Source organism: Rattus rattus, chromosome 9, assembly GCF_011064425.1.
Source record: "Rattus rattus isolate New Zealand chromosome 9, Rrattus_CSIRO_v1, whole genome shotgun sequence".
In the NCBI taxonomy this organism is placed as follows: Eukaryota; Metazoa; Chordata; class Mammalia; order Rodentia; family Muridae; genus Rattus; species Rattus rattus.
Window position 1 is genome coordinate 13165797 of NC_046162.1, and position 18919 is coordinate 13184715.

An 18919-nucleotide genomic window follows, 5' to 3' on the forward strand; every position below is an offset into this window, starting at 1 on the left:
GATTTCAGCCCTGGCACATGCACACCAAGAACAGAGAGCAATGGTCTAATTTCCTCAACGCTAACTACAACGGCCCAATCCTGGGTGTATTTAGGGATATGTGCGATCTAAGTACGCAAGTCAATACAGAAGCTACTAGGTCCCCAGGAGCTGAGACAGCCTCATACCTTTAAGACCTTCCTGTGGCACCACCACTGTAGGCCTGCAGAGTCCAGAGTGCCTTGATACCTATGCCGGAACTCTCCCAAGCAGCAGCCGACAATATAAGAACAGGACTTCCCATGGCCACCTCACCTGGAGCACAGGAGTTCCACAACAGCAGCTACCTGCCCACATGCCCCACAGTTTGGGGCGGACAGCACTCAGAAGTCCCCTACAACTCGGTTAGACAGGTCCTTCCACCTGAGGATGAGTATTAAAGTGAGCAGCCTGCACAGGCTCACCCTTGACACCTTCCTATAATGGCATCCAGCACTGAAAATACTCAACACATGGGCAAGTCTGTGCTCTGAAGACCAACACACTGCATCCTACAACATCCAGCATCCACAACACACAGCACCCTATGTGCTGCTGGCCCCCTCCCCATTCCAGCTGCCCCTGGGACAAGATGAAATCAACAATAAGCCAATGGGACTGTTTCAATGGCTACACACAGAAGTGGCTCATGAATAAGCTAGGAATGCTCCCTCCAACCTGTAACGCCATCGCTCAGCAGGCTGAGGCATGAGCATCACTTAGGGTTCAAGACCAGCTTATAATGCAAGACTGTTCCAAAATTAAAAACATTTACAAATATATAGAAAATTGTTTATCATTTTAACTCGGGAGAGGGTGAAGAAAGGGACAACTCAAAAGGCTGCCTGGAATTTAAATTTTCCTCACAAAAAAATTTATTTTTCAATGGCCCACTGCAATCAATATAACACACTGAAAAATATAGAAGCTATCAATCAACCCCATTCCAGAATTCTCAGCAAATGGGAGGATAAACATGAACATAAATGTTTCCAACTTTTAAGGAACTCGAGAAACTCATTTTTTTTTTTTTTTTAACCATTCAGAGATGATGAAACTGGGCCAGAAAAGGTAAAAAGCTAGAAGCCAGCCAGGCATGAACCCACAAATCATGCCATAAGTCAGCTTCTTTCACAGGAGGGTCAGACTCAAGGTGTGCTGCAATCAAGTCCGAGTCCATGACGCTGGCTGAGATACGGGGCAACAGACAGGTGGCCTCAATGCAAGGATGGACCTGCAGTGGGGGTGCATAGTCTGGAGGTCTCTTTCTGTGGTTGCTTTATGAACTCACTTTGTAACTGAGGCCAGACTGAAACTCTCTACCATCAACTAGGTTGGCTTCAAATTCATGGTGATCCTCCTCCTCCTGCCTCAGTCTCCCCAGTGCTGGGAATTACAGATGTGAGCCTGTTCCTTGCCTGAATGGTTAATTTCATGTGTAGGAAATTCTTATAAAGGTTAAGCCAGAATAGTTGCTACTGTATTATGAAAAGTTGGGACCTGCATAAAAAATACTCAAACAACAGAAGCAAGCTACCGGAAACCAGAAGAGCATTCACAAACTACACCACTGTGCTGGAACCTCAACCACCACTTAGCACAAGCTGCTGCCTTCCAATTCCACACGAGCAGGCAGATCCATCCCATCAGACTGTACAGCCCTGACCTTGTTCTAGCATGCACACCTGCCACACAGCAGGACAGTCTCAAACTTACTCCCTTCTCAAATCATGTTCCCACGAAAGCTTCATACACACACCTCAACTACTCTGCACAGAAGCTCCTGTTCCAGGTAAAGCCCCCTAAACCACAGGATTTAACAGCTTTCAGAACAGTAAGAGAGGTCACAAGCACTGCAAGTGCGACAAGGTCTCCTTTACCTAAGCAGGCGAACATTTAATTTTAAACAGGATTCCAAGCAGCATCAATTCTGAAGGTTCCCAAACCCTATTAATCCAAATAGTGTCCATCACAGTGGCACAGCCCTGTTATCCCAGAACTCAAGAGGTGAGGTCCACAAGATCGGACTTTGAGGTCATCCCCAGCTACAAGGTGAGTTTGAGGCCAGCCTGGGCTACATGAGACCCTGTCTAACACAAATATATCACTAATAAATACCTCTATGTGGACAGTATTCACACTCAGAACTTAGAGCACTTTCCTAACACTAACCAGGCTGTGCAGATCTCCAACTAGAGGGTGTTTCAAAACCTTGATACCTTATCCCTTTGGTCACTTTTAGCCCATCCCTTCTCCCTAAACTGTATGTGACTACATCAAAATTACTGGGACATGATGACCAAAACAAACTACAGACAGGCCCCTGTTGTCTTTTTGATATTCTCGATGATTTATTTGGGTTATGGTTTAAGTGTATGCCATTACTTCGATGAGGTAAACTACAGTGAGGATATTCTAGTTTTGCTGTCTAAGATATTGAGCACTGTAATAAAGTTCTTGAGCCTCTCAGCTACATTCAGGACACTGCAGTGGAGAACTTGGCCTGGCCTACTCCTGTCAGTTAATGACAAGACTAATGAACTGTGTTAAGAATCAGACTCTGTTCCCCATGCTCAAGTGCTTAGCTTCAAGAGTAGCCCGTTCTGTTCCTGATTGGCTGAAAAGGCCAAGCAAGCACCATGCCAGTAAACCGTAGCACTCAGGCAACTGAAACAGGAGGATCAAATGTTGTAAGTCAGCATGAGCTACACAAAAAGACTTGTCCAAAAAAAAGAAAAGAAAAAAAAAACAAAAACAAACAAAAAAGTCAGTGTCTAATACTACACTAGTATGTGAGGTCTTTGATGTTCTGCATCGTAACTAATGAAAACTTCCAAAAGATTCTGAACTAGAGCAGACCAACTCATGCTAAGATTAGAGAACACCTCACTTTGTACTGATGGGTCTTCACTTACTCTATTCTGGCCAGAGAGGAAAGGGACAGAGTTGAGAAGGACACTACATGTTGAATGCAATGGAAAAAAGTAACCAGTGCTAAAGTTTTTAAAAAGTTTAATGGAGCCAATAATTCGGCATATAAATTGTGTTCTGGCAGACATTAGACCTGCTTTCTCTTACCAAAGAAAATGGCACGTTTTATCAAAATTTGACAACTGAGAGTAAAGGGCACTGAGATTCAGCTTCAGAGCACCAACTTAAACCAAACAACCAAGAATATCATTATTCAACTTGGACAGAGGAAACAGAACAAGGCAGGAAGGGAGATGAAGCATGTTCCTCGGTCTCAAGTCCCTCAGGAATGGGAGTTCTGGCTTCTTGTCAGAGCAATCACACCGTCAAACCCAATTCCAGAATTTATATTCACAACCACAGAAAAGCAAAATTGAACTCCATGTCTTGGTGTATCCTAAGGGAAGCCTGGAAGTCCTTGTGATGCACAGGATCGTCCATTTAAGGTAAAATGACAGATTGCTATAATTCTTCCTGCTTTTCAAATAAAACAAAGCTCCACTTTTGCAAAAACTGAGAAATACCTTACTTTCCTTCCTAGTCTGAACACGGAGTTCACTGTTTTAAATAAGGGCTATATCTATGAGTACAGAACTTCAATTCACACAACATTTCTAACATTCCATTCACATCCCACTCAGTCAGTAATGGTTAACTTAGTAAGGTTTCTTCACAGAAAGGTTATTATTAATGGCTGACAAAATTGCAAACTTTTAACAAAGTGCTGTAATTACCAGAAAAACCCTTACACTGATTTGCAATGGTTACTAAGGATAAAAATAGAAGAAACTGAAACTGGACTACAAGTTTGCAAGGAAACATTTTCACTGTCCTACTTGATATATAATATAATAGGATAGGATGAATTACAGTACCTGGCAGGCTGACATCAGTCTTCTAAAAAAGACTACCATTCAGTTCAAGGTAGTAAAAATGCAGATGAAACATGCTCTAAAATGTTGTAGCTACAAGAGGTCTTAAATTTACCCAAAGAAGACTCTAAGAGCTTTTATTTGGGTCTACCTAACATCTAGAGAACCTCCATGCGATCTCATCTTTTCCAGAATGAAATTCCAAACTGCATTTCTGAGAGAAATGGAGGGACAGGAAAAGTTGGGTTTTGCTATTTAAGTTACTTTCACATTAGTAGCAGATAAAACATTTATCATCTTCCACCTACTATGACAACTACACACAGTAGGGCATCCATAAAAATGCTTAAAAAAAAAAAAAAAACCTAAAGAATAAATATCTACTCCCACCGTCCATTTCCTCTCACTACTACCAAACCAAAAAGGAAGCCCACTCTCAAAGATCATGACCTGTTTTCCAGGTCACTTTGAATGCAGTCTGTGTTTAACCATAAGTAAAGTACCCGGCATAGGAAGTAGTACTTGTCTTAAAACTGAGTTGAAGCCTACAGGGGTATTGTGGGGACAGTTTACTATTGCTATTTTCAGAGCACTACCACACAGAGTGATTCCATAAGAGTCCTGTGTACTGACTCAGTATTGTGTACTGTCTGCATGACCACCATAGCACCTCTTTACATCTCACAGTCACCAGTTACAACTGATTGAAAACTGAAAACTGGGCATAATCTGATAATCAGAAATTGCACGCTATCACTATGGAAACCAGGTGTGTGGGTTCAGTGTGGCTGCAAAAATGGAAGCCTGCAGACCTGGCTTGCAAGCCAGATCAAGGTTTTAGACAATTGTAGGAACCTGGCAATACTGTTTAAGTAAAAATACTCAACACAGCAGGAAATGGACCAAAAAATAAAAATAAGAAAGCATTCTATAACCAAATAAACATCTGATATTTCCTTTCCCTTTGAGAATAAATACAGTTAAGGTCACTTTTCGCCTTGGAACGGATATATGTTTGCCTATGATGATCTTGCTAATGACTACAATATTTCATGTCCTCTGCTAGGATTATAGTTTGAGAAAGCCATAGTTACAGGAGGCATCTACTGTAAATACCTAGAACTTCCTTTTATGGCAACCACTAGAGAATTCACTTTTCTTAAACAGTGAACAAGGGAAGATGGCCTCATGTTTCCTTTGCAGTAATAGTATATGTTGAGGATCGAGTGGCTTTCAAGCAGCATGGTGGGTGTGAAAGTGTCTGCAGTTTAGAGCATTCTGTTGCGTTTATGGGTTGGTGAGTCTGTAATGACATCGCCACACTGGGCTGAGGTACGCTTTCTAGTTCCACCATTGTCCAAGTGGAGTGCCATTTCTTCTGTTATGAAAGTGTTCAAATCGACATCATGGAGTCCATTTCTCCTTCGACTAGCATTCGGTCCACTGCTTACATGTGTAGGAGAGCCTGGGGTACTCGAACGCACGCTTATACTAGCCATTGCACCACTAAGACCTAGGAAGAAGAAAACAGGTTTTAGAATTGCTCGATTATTTGACCCTTTTGAAAGCAGCCCACTCTACTTTCCATGGTGCCACAGTGCACAAGGGTGCCTGCCGGTTTTCTTTGTAAGGGTCAGCAGTGAGTTAACATTTCTTCTTTAAGGACCAACCATATAGTTTTGACCTACACTTTATTGGCAATAAAACCATTATACATAAAAATGGCAACTAGTGATTATAGAAGTTAAATGTACCAAGTACTGTACCAGGAACACCAAAATAGTCTCCCATCTTTCCATTAGGCAAGTGCTATATACAATTTACAGACCAGGACAGGAGGTCCTTGCTTAAAGCAGAGCATTTTGTTTGATCCAATGTTACCATTCTTACAATCTCTCTGATATGTGCCTATGTGTGATAATGCAGGGAAAGCAAAAAAGCACTTCTATGTCTGACAAATAAGATAAGGTGACTGCATAGTGTATCACCCCAAGCACTCCATTATTAAGCCTGAAAAAAAAAAATCACTGAAAAATTATATGAAACCACTGGTGGGTATGCCTGGACAAACAGGGGCTCTATCACCATCTGGGGTCTGGGGTGTATCTGGCAGACGCCCTTAAGATAGCTAGCACAAGAGCCCATGCAATACCATTTCCAGTTCTTCAAAGAGAGGAAGGGGTAGGTAAAGAACCCTGCTTCGTGGTCTGCTCTTAAATGCAGGATGTATCCCAGCACTGACTGCTGAACCCTCACTGCTTAGAATGGTAGCAGTTAGGGAATGCTGCATGCAATCTACCCTGAATATTCAGGCTAAGTCTGTGGAAGGCATGTGCCTAGTCAGGGCACAAGAACTGTAACATTAAAGTTAAATCCTAGGTCAGTGTCATCTGCCACCTCATGAATTTCTCCCTGACCCAGATTTTTGCCGTTGCCTGACTAGAGAGAGTGACTTAATAGCATTGATAATTCCAAGAGTAAGAATTCCACCTGATCCTTTAAAACAAACTTCAGTTTGATCTGGTAGTGCCAAAAACTCCTTTTCATTTTGAACTCTAAGAAAATGGCTTGAGGGGTTGGGGATTTAGCTCAGTGGTAGAGCACTTGCCTAGCAAGCCCAAGGCCCTGGGTTCGGTCCCCAGCTCCGAAAAAAAAGAAAAAAAAAGAAAAAAAAAAAAAAGGGCTTGAATATTAAGTAGAAAGGGGGAAAACTCTGCACCTACCAAATCAAATCTACTAAATCCCAAAGCTGTTCTTACTGTACAAACACTTCCTGGGGACAACAATGTCCATGCGCAGCAACTTCCTGCTCTTTTCAGCAGCCACACAACAGGCTCCCTCGCTGTTCCCCCATTAAAACGCACCCTTTTCACAATGGTGATCTGGGGAAAAAAAAGCAAAGTGCTCCTCCCTCTTTACCTGCCCACCTTTTAAAGGCCAACATCTGTTTCTTCTTTGTTGGGAATGGGGCACACCAATGCTGGCTTGCGTCCAGGATCAAGCATTGTTAGTCCCCAAAGTCACCCTATGATGTACAGCTCTATGACTGCATTCTGCAAGCCAGGACTAAAGAGTTAAGTACCCCACACAAGGTCATCGGGTAGCAATCAACAGCAGATTCTCAAGCACAGGAGGGCAAGAGAGTCTGTACAGTAGTGTTACACTGCCTTCTCAAACTGTTAGGCTGAAAGAGGAAAACTGACACAAACACACATGCGTGAGCATGCCTAAATTTTTTTTAATTTTAGGGTTCAGGGGCAGTCTACCCACCCCTTAGTCCTCACCCTGCCCTGGGTCTCCTACCCTAACACTTAACTGTTTTATCACAAGTATCAGTGATCAGTGGTTCAAAGTCACTTGTTCTTTACTCAGAGTTTGCTCAGCCAGAACCCGTAAGGGTCACAACGCTCCTGAGGTTTTGGCATCCTGGTGGTGCTTTCCCTTCCACTCAAAACTTCCCAGTCCTTCCTGTCCTCCAGCTTACCAGCTGCTTCCTCAGCAGCCTGTGTCTCCTTTGACAGACAGGTGTTCACCCCTTGGCTTATAGTGCCCATCTTGCACTCAAAGGCCCACTCCTAATTCTGACCACTTCCTGAGCAGCCCAGACTTCACAGCTTAAAAAAAAACAAACCACTTCTTTGTTCCTAACACATAGGCTTAAACACACAATGCGAGGAAACCAACTCCCAGGCTTATGTAGCACAATCAATCACCTATCTCTTCCGATGGGCAAGCTTCCACATGTACCTGAAGAACTAACTTATTAACACATCACACACACAGAATTCTATTAAAGAACAGTGCTTTAGAGTCCTGCCCACATTTCAAAGCTCACTGAAATACAGGGCTTCATTTCAGGAGATAAAGCAAGACTGCTGCTACTAGCTAGTTACTTATCAATTCCATCATTTTAAATTCAACTCTTCCCAATTGTTGGGTTTTCCCCCATACACCACAGCCTTCTTGCTGTGAAAGCCTTGCATTTCTTATCCCTATAGCCCACAACATCCTGCTCCACAGCCTTTTTGTAAGTAGTCCATACTGGCTCAAACTCCACCTGCACCTTCCTCCTGAAAACTCAAACGGAAAGCATCCGAGGACCACTGTGTCCTGTCTTTTCTCTCGTGTGTGTGTGTGTGTGTGTGTGTGTGTGTGTGTGTGTAAACAGGGTCCTACTGTCTGAGCCTCCCAAATTAGTCAGGAGACATACTGACCAGTTTTTGTACTTGCTCCAGGATGCAGTTTCTAAAGTACTTATACTGTAAAATCTAAGAGCTGGGCTGCTTTTATAATTCAGGATCCCTTTTGCAAATAAAACTACCCACAGGGAGCTTGCACTGAACCCAACCCATGCCCTTCATCAATGTTCACGGTGGTAATGACCAGTACCAAAGAGTCAAAGGCAGTGGACTAAGTCACTTCCATCCGGTGTTTATTAATTCAACTTCTTTATGAAAAACAAAATACTTTATGCAGCAACTTGAACAAATGAAAATCCCCCTAACACCTGAGATGCCATCTTTCTCTACAGAGTACTGGGTTTTAACTGTATAGAACAATCATCTAGCCTCAGCTATGAGAATTTTCTCAAAGTTGAATTCACTAATCGGCCCAGAAGAATTTTCACAAGTTGTTAAAAACAAAAAAAAATTAAGATAACCACAAAAAATAAAGAACAGCCCAAATTTTATTTTGAAAAAATCAGTGACAGCTACTGAAGCTGCTTTAGAAAACCTTGCTAAGCCACATGAACAATCAGCTACACAAGTACAGAAAATCTGAACATGCTTCACAACTAAAAAACTAAAACTAAAACGTTGTACGTCCTTAACCAAAAACATGTTTTCAAAAGGAGTGTGGAAATATCATGACAAACACAGGTCACATTAGACAGAAAAAAAAAATCTCAGTTGCATAACATAAGATAAACTCATGTTTTAATGTCTCTGCATCCATTCCAAATAGTGTTGTTTGCGTCCTTGTTTGTTGTTTTTAAGCCCAGGATGATTTAATCATTCATTGAAACTCCCAGGAGTAAAAAACAAGTTTACCGTCCAGGTTATAGGAACTCTAAAAGCAGCGCATTGCTACTGTCAGAACTGTGCTCATCACCCCATGCTTACTCTATACAGTGTGAGCATGCTGCTGCATAAGCAATTACATAGAACTCAGTTTCCCAGCAGTTAAGTCACACAGAAAACAAAATCCTCACCCAGGAAACCTCACAGCCAGAGACCTGAGGCTGCCATTTCTCTCTCCTGGCTTTCAGCACACTTCAGGTCCCTCTTGGGGAGGAGGGTATAGGGTCTTAGCCCTAAGAAGTTGGCACTGTTCTTTCCTGGAAATGAGCTGTACAAGTGTGAGTGCTCCCTGTGCAGTGTGCTTAGTGACGTCCAAGTACTTGCAGTGTCAATGTCATGTGGTGTTTTAGAGTTTAATCCTTAAAGAAAAAATAATCCCAGTCTGGAGAGATGGCTCAGCAGTTAAGAGCACTGACTGCTCTTCCAGAGGTTCTGAGCTCAATTCCCAGAAACCACATGGTGGCTCACAACCATCTGTAATGAGATCTCACGCCCTCTTCTGGTGTGTCTGAAAACAGCTACAGTGTACTCATACAGGTTAAAGAAAATAAATATTAAAAAAAAAAAAAAAAATCCCACCAGGAAGGTTCTGGTCATTTAAAGTAGATACCACTCCCCACCCCAATCTGTAAATTGTAATACTGAATTTTTATTGAAGCACACTAAATCAATCCAATTACAAAGGTACATGTGTCACACCAAGAAAACATTTTCAGTTATACTAACAGCCTCAAATGCTTTCCATTTATCAAAACATCCATTTTTCAAAGACAGTTTTTAATGCCACAGGAAAGAAAGGTTCATGATGTTAAGTGAGAAAAACAAGATACAGTACCATATATGCAGTATGATCTCAACTGTGAAATATTTATACATTAAAAAAAAAAAAAAAAGACTAGAAGAAAATGCATCACTTGGCTTCATTTGTTTCTGTAGAGTGAAATCACAAGATTTCAAGAATCACAAGCCTTTTTCTTTTAAGAAATTCTCCAGAATTAAACTTGGATAGCTGAACTGTTTAATAGCTACCAACAGATTACTGAGTAAGTACAAGGGTTTTAATTTTTCCACTACAATATCCAACAAAATGTTATTACAAGTTCAAGAAGTCCATGTTACTAATATTGAAGCTTAATCTATCTCCAATATCTTTGGTTAGTTAGTCTAACATCTATCCTTAACGTAAAGAAAATACCAACTTTTCATCCAAATCAATGCTAGTCTAAGTGTCCTGCTATAATTTTTTTTGGTCTTTAGGGCTGGCATGAAGGAAAGCTAATGATGTAAAAGTTCCTTCAGAGAGAATGTAAAGGCACAAGATGCTACATATAAATCAAATATAAGTGATCAAGAGATTGAGCTTTGGTGGTAAAATCTCTTACATCAAGTTCCAAATGTTTTTAGACTGACTGTAACAGCTATTCACCAAGCATTACAATGTTTGCTCAGGAGAAAAGAAAAAGGGGGGGGGGGGCGCTTGCTGTGAAAGATGGACAGACAGCAACAAACCCTCAAAAGTTGGTTCTAAACAGTTCTCTGCCATTAAAAATTTCAGTTTCTTGTATACTATCTCACTTAGGAACTTGTAAGCACCTGTGCTAGCTCTCAAGCTATGTTTCTCATGCTTCTGCTAAGTCATCAGAAGGGATGGTAGAATGAGACCAAGGAGGAAGAGAACCAAACAAAATATTGAAGTTCTTCTTTCAGGCACTAGGAAGTGTATAATTTATCACAGTTTCTCTAAATGTAGTTATTTCTTTAAAAGTCATTCTGTCACATGTAAGCCAAGAATGTTTCTACAGAGTCACTGTGAAGCCTGTGCTGAGAAGAAATCTGGTTCATGATGCCTAGAGTCACACCTTTCCTTCTGAGGTAAAAAAGGTAGCTGTTTAATGCTTTGTGTCTGATGAATTAGAACTTCTAGTGAGAATTCTTATGAAAATCACCAAACCCAAATTCCAAATGACTCCATTTAAAAGAAAAAAAAAAAAAAAAGAACAAAAAGAAAAAAAAAAAAAAAATCAGGCCCCACAACCAGATTCTCTAGACCCCAGGAAGCTGGTAAGGAACTTAACTTATGCTAAGGATGTGGCTAGAATTGGAGCTCAGTGTTAAAGGCTTGCCTAGCATAAACAAGGCCCAACGTTCAACAGCAAGGAGAATAATTATCACAAGGCTCAGACTTACCCTTTACCAAACAAATGAACACACGCATAACACTGTGCCTCAGACTGATTCCTTAAGCTTACATGCTTCAAGATGGTGTTAATTTTACCAGGTCAGACATTCTTTAAGATGAGTCATCTTTAGTCACATGTCCCTGTGTCTGCAAAATAGCACCTGGTATTTACTCTGAGTAAATACTATCTATAGAAAGTACTAAACTACAAAAAGGCAAAATATACATTTGTGTATGTCCATATATTATATATGTTTTAAACTGCAGAAATCAAAACCTGTAACAAATCCACAAAGAAAACAAAGGGTTTTCAAACAAAAAAGGGCTTCAACCTTCAGCACTAGGAGCCTTGTCCTAATTACCAAATAATCTTAAAGATACCTTTCCAAAGACCCAGGTTCCCTTAGTTCAAAGCCCTCAGGTTTGATCCTCAGCAAGCAAGCACACACACAATGTGCCTATGGTCCCAGCAACTAGGAAGCATTGAGGCAGGAGCTTCTCTGAAGTCCAGAAATTAAAGACAGTCTTGCTCTACACAACAAATTCCAGGCCAGGCAAGTATGTACAATGAGACTCTGTCTCCAGGAAAAAAAAAAGAAGGCAATAATAATTACAAAAGCTATCTTTTTTGTTTATTCCTCTTATTTTTCGAGTGTGTCAAAAAAAAAAAGCCTCCACTGCCTTGAGTTTGCCCATATCCTTCTCCCAAAGCTGACTTTAACACAGAAAAGAGCCTAAGACTGAGAACACGGCATCTTAAATAGAAGTGCTGACGAAGAGCAGTAATTCTCAGTGCCAATGGGAACACCAGACTCTGCATGCATAGGCCTGAGTCTAAAATAGCAAATAGTTTTAAAACAACTTAAGAGGGGATGGTAGAGAGGGGAAAATTTGAATTGTAAATACATAAAATATCCAATAAAACACTGGAAAATAAATAAAATACAATTCAAATAAGTTTAAAAAAACAATTTAAGCTCAGTGGGTTTAAGTCTAGCACAAAAGTCAATGTCATCAAAATAATTTTTGGAATAAAAGTATCTTTAAATTTAAAAAGTCAGTTTGAACCAAAGTTAGCAACTGTCAAAAACCACCTATTTTAGGAGAGTGAAGTTTAGTTTTAATAGTTATCAGATGAGTAAAGTTTGTTTTGGTAACAAGCCTTCCCTCTGGAATGTGCATGCCTTTCTACTAGGCACCCTTGCACCTATCTCCATGAGGACGACCATGAAGGACAGACTTCAGACTAAGGCTCTCCAAGTAGCACTAGCTTCAACAGGGCAACTCAGAACCAACCTCTCCAGCTTGTCCACAGGAATGAAGCTCAAGAATCAGGAGGAAAAAAAAAAAAAAGAATCAGGAGTAAACAGGAACAGGGACACACACACACACACACAGAGAGAGAGAGAGCGCGCGAGCATGAACGCGAGCAGAGGCTGGAGATAGTTTAGAGGCTAAGAGCACTGGCTCCTGTGACTTTCAGCACCCACACGGTAGCTAACAACCATCTGTTACTCAAGTTCAATGAGCTCCAATGCCGCCTCTGGTCTCCACAGGCATTGCACACAAATGATACACAACCATACCTGCAGCAAAATACCCATATGTATGTATGTATCTATGTATATATGTCTGTGTATGAAATTTACAAAAAAAAAAAGCTTCAAGTTAACACCATGAGTGAGAGCCATAATTTACCACTGTCAAGGAAAAAGGCTATGGCTGTCAGAATGAAGAACATCTACACAAGATCATTGAAAGGATAAGCAATCTGGATGATTCTCATATACTACCATATGAAGGAGATAATTTTTACAAAGATAGTATTAGAAATCTTAGGCAGACTGCCCAAGGTTGCATAGAATATTGAGGCCTATACATAAAAACTATGTTCTTCCTACCACTAAGGATACAAAAAGCTGGCATATATCTTCAGATACAGTTCTACCCAGACTCATTGATAGAAGAAACCCAGACACATAAAATTTAAATGTTTCCGAAAATTATTCTAAAATTGCTTCAAAACTTCCCACCCATCCAAGCCCAGGAAGGGGGGAAATATGGGCAATACAATTGGGTATCCTTAAACTGTAACAGAGGCACAGTGGGCGGGAGAACAATTTTTATAGCCAGAAATTTCCCAAATCATCTACTTCATCACTTATTAACCTATTCTACCTTAACAAAATTAGCCTTTCTCCATCATGAACCAGTAACACAGGGTAGGTGAACATTAAATGAGGAACTTCTGGGCTTTCTGTTGACATGCAGCACACTAAAGGCCCTGGTGTGCAAACCCAGCACTCAAGAGTCAGAGCAAAGAGAAAGATTAGCTAAAAATTCAAGGCTAGTCTAGTCTTCACAGCAAGCTCCAGACCAACCCAAGCTCCCAGTGAGACCAAACCTCAAAAGACAAACATCTTCTTAAAAGTATACAAATAAAGAAATCTTTCTTTTAAAGTATACGCCAAAAAGACTAGCTAGCTCTCTATAAGAACTGAACAGTAGCACTACCCATTGATGTTCTATGGTAGATTAATATTTAATGGCATTAAAGAAGAAGAAAAAAAAAAAGACTAGCTCTCATGGTTTCATTCTCAGGCCCTGCAAAATACCAGTTGTTCTAATGTGAGAGATTCCTTCCCAGGAATTAAATAGGCACACAGATTACTATCTCCTACTTTACAAAGGTTCTCAAGTCCCCACAGTGCTGTTTATACCCACACCTCTCAGACCTCTGTATTCACCCCTAAATTCATAAACAGTTACACCATATTCTTTGCTAGATTCTATGAAAGTCAAAAAAGGAATGGCAAAAAACAACCTCAGTCATCAGGAAAGTACAGTATGCAAACACAGGGAGACCCTGGTTCAAGAAAAGCAGTTAAGAGTAGGAAACCAGGTGTAATGGCACACACTTACAATCCCAGTACTGAAGAGGAAGGAAGATCACCCAGGAGCTGAGATCAGCCTTTCCACATAACTACATATTGAGTTATAGGCCAACCAAGACTGTATTACTACAATAACTACATTTAAAAACAAAGACAAAATGAAAAGATACATGCTTGTAATCATAGAATTTGAGAGGTGAAGGCATAAAGATCAAGAGTTCAAAGTTATCAGAGTTCTAGGGCAGTCTAGACAATTAAGATACACACTGTCTTATAATTAAAAAAGAAAAAGAGGGCTGGAGGGAGCTCAGTGGTTAAGAGCATTATCTGCTCTTCCCAAGGTCCTGAGTTCAATTCCCAGCGACCACATGGTGACTCGCAACCATCTGTAATATAAGATCTGGTGCCCTCTTCTGGCCTTGAGGCACACATGCAGGCAGAAAGCTGTATGATGTATACATAATAAATATTAAAAAAAAAAGAAAGAAAGAAAAAGAAAAAGAGAAGGAAGAAGGAAGGGGGCAACAGGCCAAATGTATTGGTGTACATCAGTAATCCAAGCACTCAAGAAAATGAGTTAGGAGGTCATAAATTCAAATGCAGCCTGGGTTAAAGATGATTAAGAGGAGGAAGAAAATAGAAAGCAGCTGTGTCACAAGTCACATGATCAGCCTTAGACTATAAATAAACAGGTGAATGAGGAGATTTGTGTGTGAAAAGAACAAGAGATTCAGGACATTACCAGCAGGGCTAAGATATTCATCCCAGATCAACACCTGACTACAATGGATTTCTACTCACCTCTGCAAGACCACAAAAAAATCCTAGACAGAGCAAAGACAAAATCAGGAAAGTAGGGAGGGAAAGAAAAAGATCATTCCAATGGTTTTAAAGCAGCCTCTGGTCACATCATAAATAACAGCAAGAACAGATTACCCTAAGCCTAAACACACCTCCCTCCAGAGACCCTTCCCCAAACCCATAGCCAAACTGAGAGAGATCCCTTTCTGCCCCCAGAAAATCACCACGTCCAAGACATTAAATCATCCAGTTGTCTCAACAAAGTAGAGGCACTCCTTTCACCAATCTACGTAGAGTGCCGAATAGCCACATGGAGATGGCATGTTGCTGCTGAGTTTGGTATGGAGTGTCATCTGACGTACAGCTCAATGCTAACAACACTTGCTTAGCATGTGCAAGGCCCTAGGTTCAAGCACTAGTACTGAGGAAGGAAGAAAAAAAGGAAATATGTGTGACAAACGGTCACAGGATACCCTGAAGAATGTGCAGAAAACAAACCAAAACAAAACAGGATGGGCACCTAGAGAATTAAACATGAGTAGAGATCTGGAAGCTAAGGGGTCCCCCTAAAGAGCCTGTAGAATGGGTTGGGGATTTAGCTCAGCGGTAGAGTGCTTGCCTAGCGAGCGCAAGCCTGTAGAATGTGCCAGCCCGGGTTAGAGATCTGTAAACTCTAAGTCAGATCAGTTAAAGAGCCCTCCCCAGTGCCCCCTCCCAAATACAGCAGCACGCATAGTAAAAGATGACACACCCTAGGAGGGAAAAGGGCGTTGTCAGAAGGTATTTTTGGTCTATGTGAATTGTTTATATAAAAAGTCCCAGTAGATTTTCAATGTTTTTTAACATGAGAATTAACCAAGACAAAAAAACAAAAACAAAAAAATCAGTTTGCCACGAGCCTATATATTTTATTTTCTGTGAATGTAACATCTAATAACTAAGTCTTACAGAACACAGAAAATAAGCAAGATGCTACAGGAAAGTGACCTCCCCCTACCCACCCACCCCAAAAAAAAGGTTAGTCTTCCAAGTCTTACAGACTGTTAGCCACCATATAGTTTTTACTCAAACTGTTTGATGAACATTTTTCCTGGGCTATGGAATGAGATCTTGCCCTTAAAGGTGGTGTATGCCTTTAATCCCAGCACTCTAGAGGAAGAGGCAAGTGGATCTCTGTGAATTTGAGGGCAGTCTGGTCTACACAGTAAGTCCCAGCTAGCCAGAGCTGTGTAGAGACCCTATCTCAAAACAAAACTATCCTATAGGGCAGCAGTTCTTTCTCAGCCTTCCTCCTAATGCTGCAACCCTTTAATACGTGTTGTGACTCCGCCAGCCATAAAACTGTTTTCTGTTACTGTAACTTTGCTACTGTTATGAACTACAATATAAATATGATTGTTTTCCAATGGTCTTAGTTAGGTGACCCTGTAAAAGAGTCATTTGGCCCCCAAGGTGGTCAAAACCCACAGCCTGAGAATTGGTGTCCTAGAGGAACCACAGCTTGCTGAGATCCTACCTACTTTCCTTTTCTGAGTAGCACCAACCCCTGCCCCCAAAGCCTTGGCTCATGGTGACCATGTTCTAGCACGGACATTGGGAAGGCAGTGATCAAAACCACAGACAGACATGTCAGAAGAGAAGCAACAGGACTTGGAGTGTACTACTACTCAGGCACTGAAGAAATACAGACTGTCTCAAAAAGAAATTTGACAAAAACTACCACTCAGTGAGGTTCTGCAACATGCTCCTTGGTTCCTTCAGTAGTTGTGACACAAGAAACCAAATACTTCACCTACTTCTATCTGGGTCAAGTAGACATTCTGGAGCTGGAGAGATGGCTTGGTAGTTAAGAGCAATGACTGCTCTTCCAGAGGTCCTGAGTTCAAATCCCAACAACCACATGGTGGCTCACAACCATCTGTAATGAAATCTGGTGCCTTCTTCTGTTGTGTCTGAAGACAGCTACAGTATACTCATATAAATAAAAATTAATAAAAAAAATTTAAAAAAAGTAGACATTCTGTTCAAATCTGTCTTGTTTTAAAAACCCAGTGATCTTATGATTCATTAACAAGGATTATATCCTTAAATTCCCAATAACAGAGACTCAAATCTTCAGCCTTACATCTCATATAGGACATCATTCTCTGTACAAATTTAGGTTTATAAAACAATTTGTAAAATAACTTTAAAATGTGTATCTATTTTCTATTACATATTTCTGTGCAAGGTCTTTATCTTAGTCCATTCCTTAAAAAAAAAGTGTTAGAAATATTGAAAAAGAATCTACTTCTAACAGCTACAGTGTACTTATATATGTAAAATAAATCTTTAAAAAAAATCTACTTCTAATCAAAACTTTACCTAAATCTCACACTAAGCTGGTTCCCAGCTGATGAGGTTACCTCTTAGGGGTAAGTCTTCTTGGCATTCCCTGTCTGTGTCTTCAATCACCTCAAAAGTCCCTATTTTTCTCCCAATATAGATTTTGTGTCAATAGATCTTTTTGGTGGAGGGGTTCCAAGAACTAATGAACACACTTAAGAGGGAAGTAGTCCCTTTCATAAAAAAGGTGAAGATGTTTTGCTTCCACTGCAAATGCCTGCCTAAAACATTCTTTTTCCATGCCTCCTTGCTCTAAAATGTCATGTATTTAGACTCACTCATCAATGCAGTTCTCTGAAAACTGTAACTTGACTATGTATTTCAAAAATGACTATGCAAGGTTGGGGATTTAGCTCAGTGGTAGGCGCTTGCCTAGGAAGCGCGCAAGGCCCTGGGTTGGTCCCCAGCTCCAAAAAAAAGAAAAAAAAAAAAAAAAAAAAAAAAAGAGGCCCTGGTTATGCAAAAAAAAAAAAAAAAAAAAAAAAAAAAATAATGCAAAAAAAAAAAAAACCCTCTGGTATAGTATTTCTACCCTAATTAAGATCTTTCCAAATACATATTTCAATAATCACTTTCTTTACAGATCATATAAGGATACCATAGTCATTCCTCTATCTTACCATTTAATTAGCAATACCCTGTTACTAATCCAATTATCCTCATTTAAACCCTCAAATCCAGATACTCCACAGTATACTGACAGCCTTTATACACATTCAAATATAATTGCTTCTAAAATTTTTTGAAGAGGCCCTAAAACTTTAGTCCAACACATGAACCTGTCAAATAAAAGTACAGTCCACTCAAAAATGTATTGAATTGGTGCTTTACTCTAAGTTCGCCATAGGCAAGACTTATTTTTACTGGTTTTATATTTATGCTTATTAATGCCATCCTAATTTAAGCATAAGTAATTGTGCTTTCTATAATGATAAAATTTTTATATAAACTCTCAAAGTTCAAAGAATAATAAATCACAGGTTGAACAAATCTGACCTGAAAAAAATGCAACAGCAGTTAAGGGCAGAGCAGTTGTTTCCTCATGGACTCTGGGTCCCTCTCTTACTATACAGTATACCCTGCCATGGCTATCTAGCAAGCACAGCTCTTGCTTTGTTAAGACTGTCTTTGCAGGATACTCGTATCCAGGAAAAAGAGTTTAAGTATAAATTCAATCACAAACCACACTTGAAGAAAATGACAATATTTAAGAAAGCAAACTATCATCTTCTGCTTCTCCCTAAATTAACCTGACCTCTCTTGGAATAGTTTTTCCAAATTTAAGGGGAAATCTGACAACTAATCCACCTAATTTTTTCAAAAGTGAATAATAGAAAAAAATATTTAGCCCTAAGAATTGCATTCCTACAAACTTCTTTCCTACAAACTTTCAAGTAAATCTGAAGCGGGGTGGAGGGAGGTGACACACTCTTCCAGCTCCCATCTTTTCATTAAGGACACAAGAAAATAAAGATTGGCTGCCAAAGAGAGGACGGTCTCTGGAGGCATTAACATTTCTATAACATGGAAGTCATTTTTATATATCCATTGATTATTAGCAGGTTAGCCTTATTTTAAATGGCCTATGACCACTTCTCTGGCCTAAAAATGTTAGCTGTTGATAGGATACATGACCTACCTCACTCACTCGTCCCTGGTTGGCTATCTGTGTCCAAGTCTCATTTGGTTGCTGTTGTTTACCCATAGCAGCCTACCATG

General features: G+C 40.2%; 1 protein-coding gene across 1 annotated transcript in view; it reads right to left on the minus strand.

Moving 5' to 3' along the window:
• Window positions 1-2347: 2347 nt before the first annotated feature.
• C9H16orf72 (chromosome 9 C16orf72 homolog) overlaps window positions 2348-18919 on the minus strand; it is a 29126-nt gene continuing 12554 nt past the window's right edge. Inside the window, exon 4 of the mRNA XM_032914016.1 lies at window positions 2348-5373. Within this exon, the coding sequence (XP_032769907.1) occupies window positions 5129-5373 (245 nt within the window). The 3' untranslated portion in view covers window positions 2348-5128. The remainder of the gene's footprint in view (window positions 5374-18919) is intronic.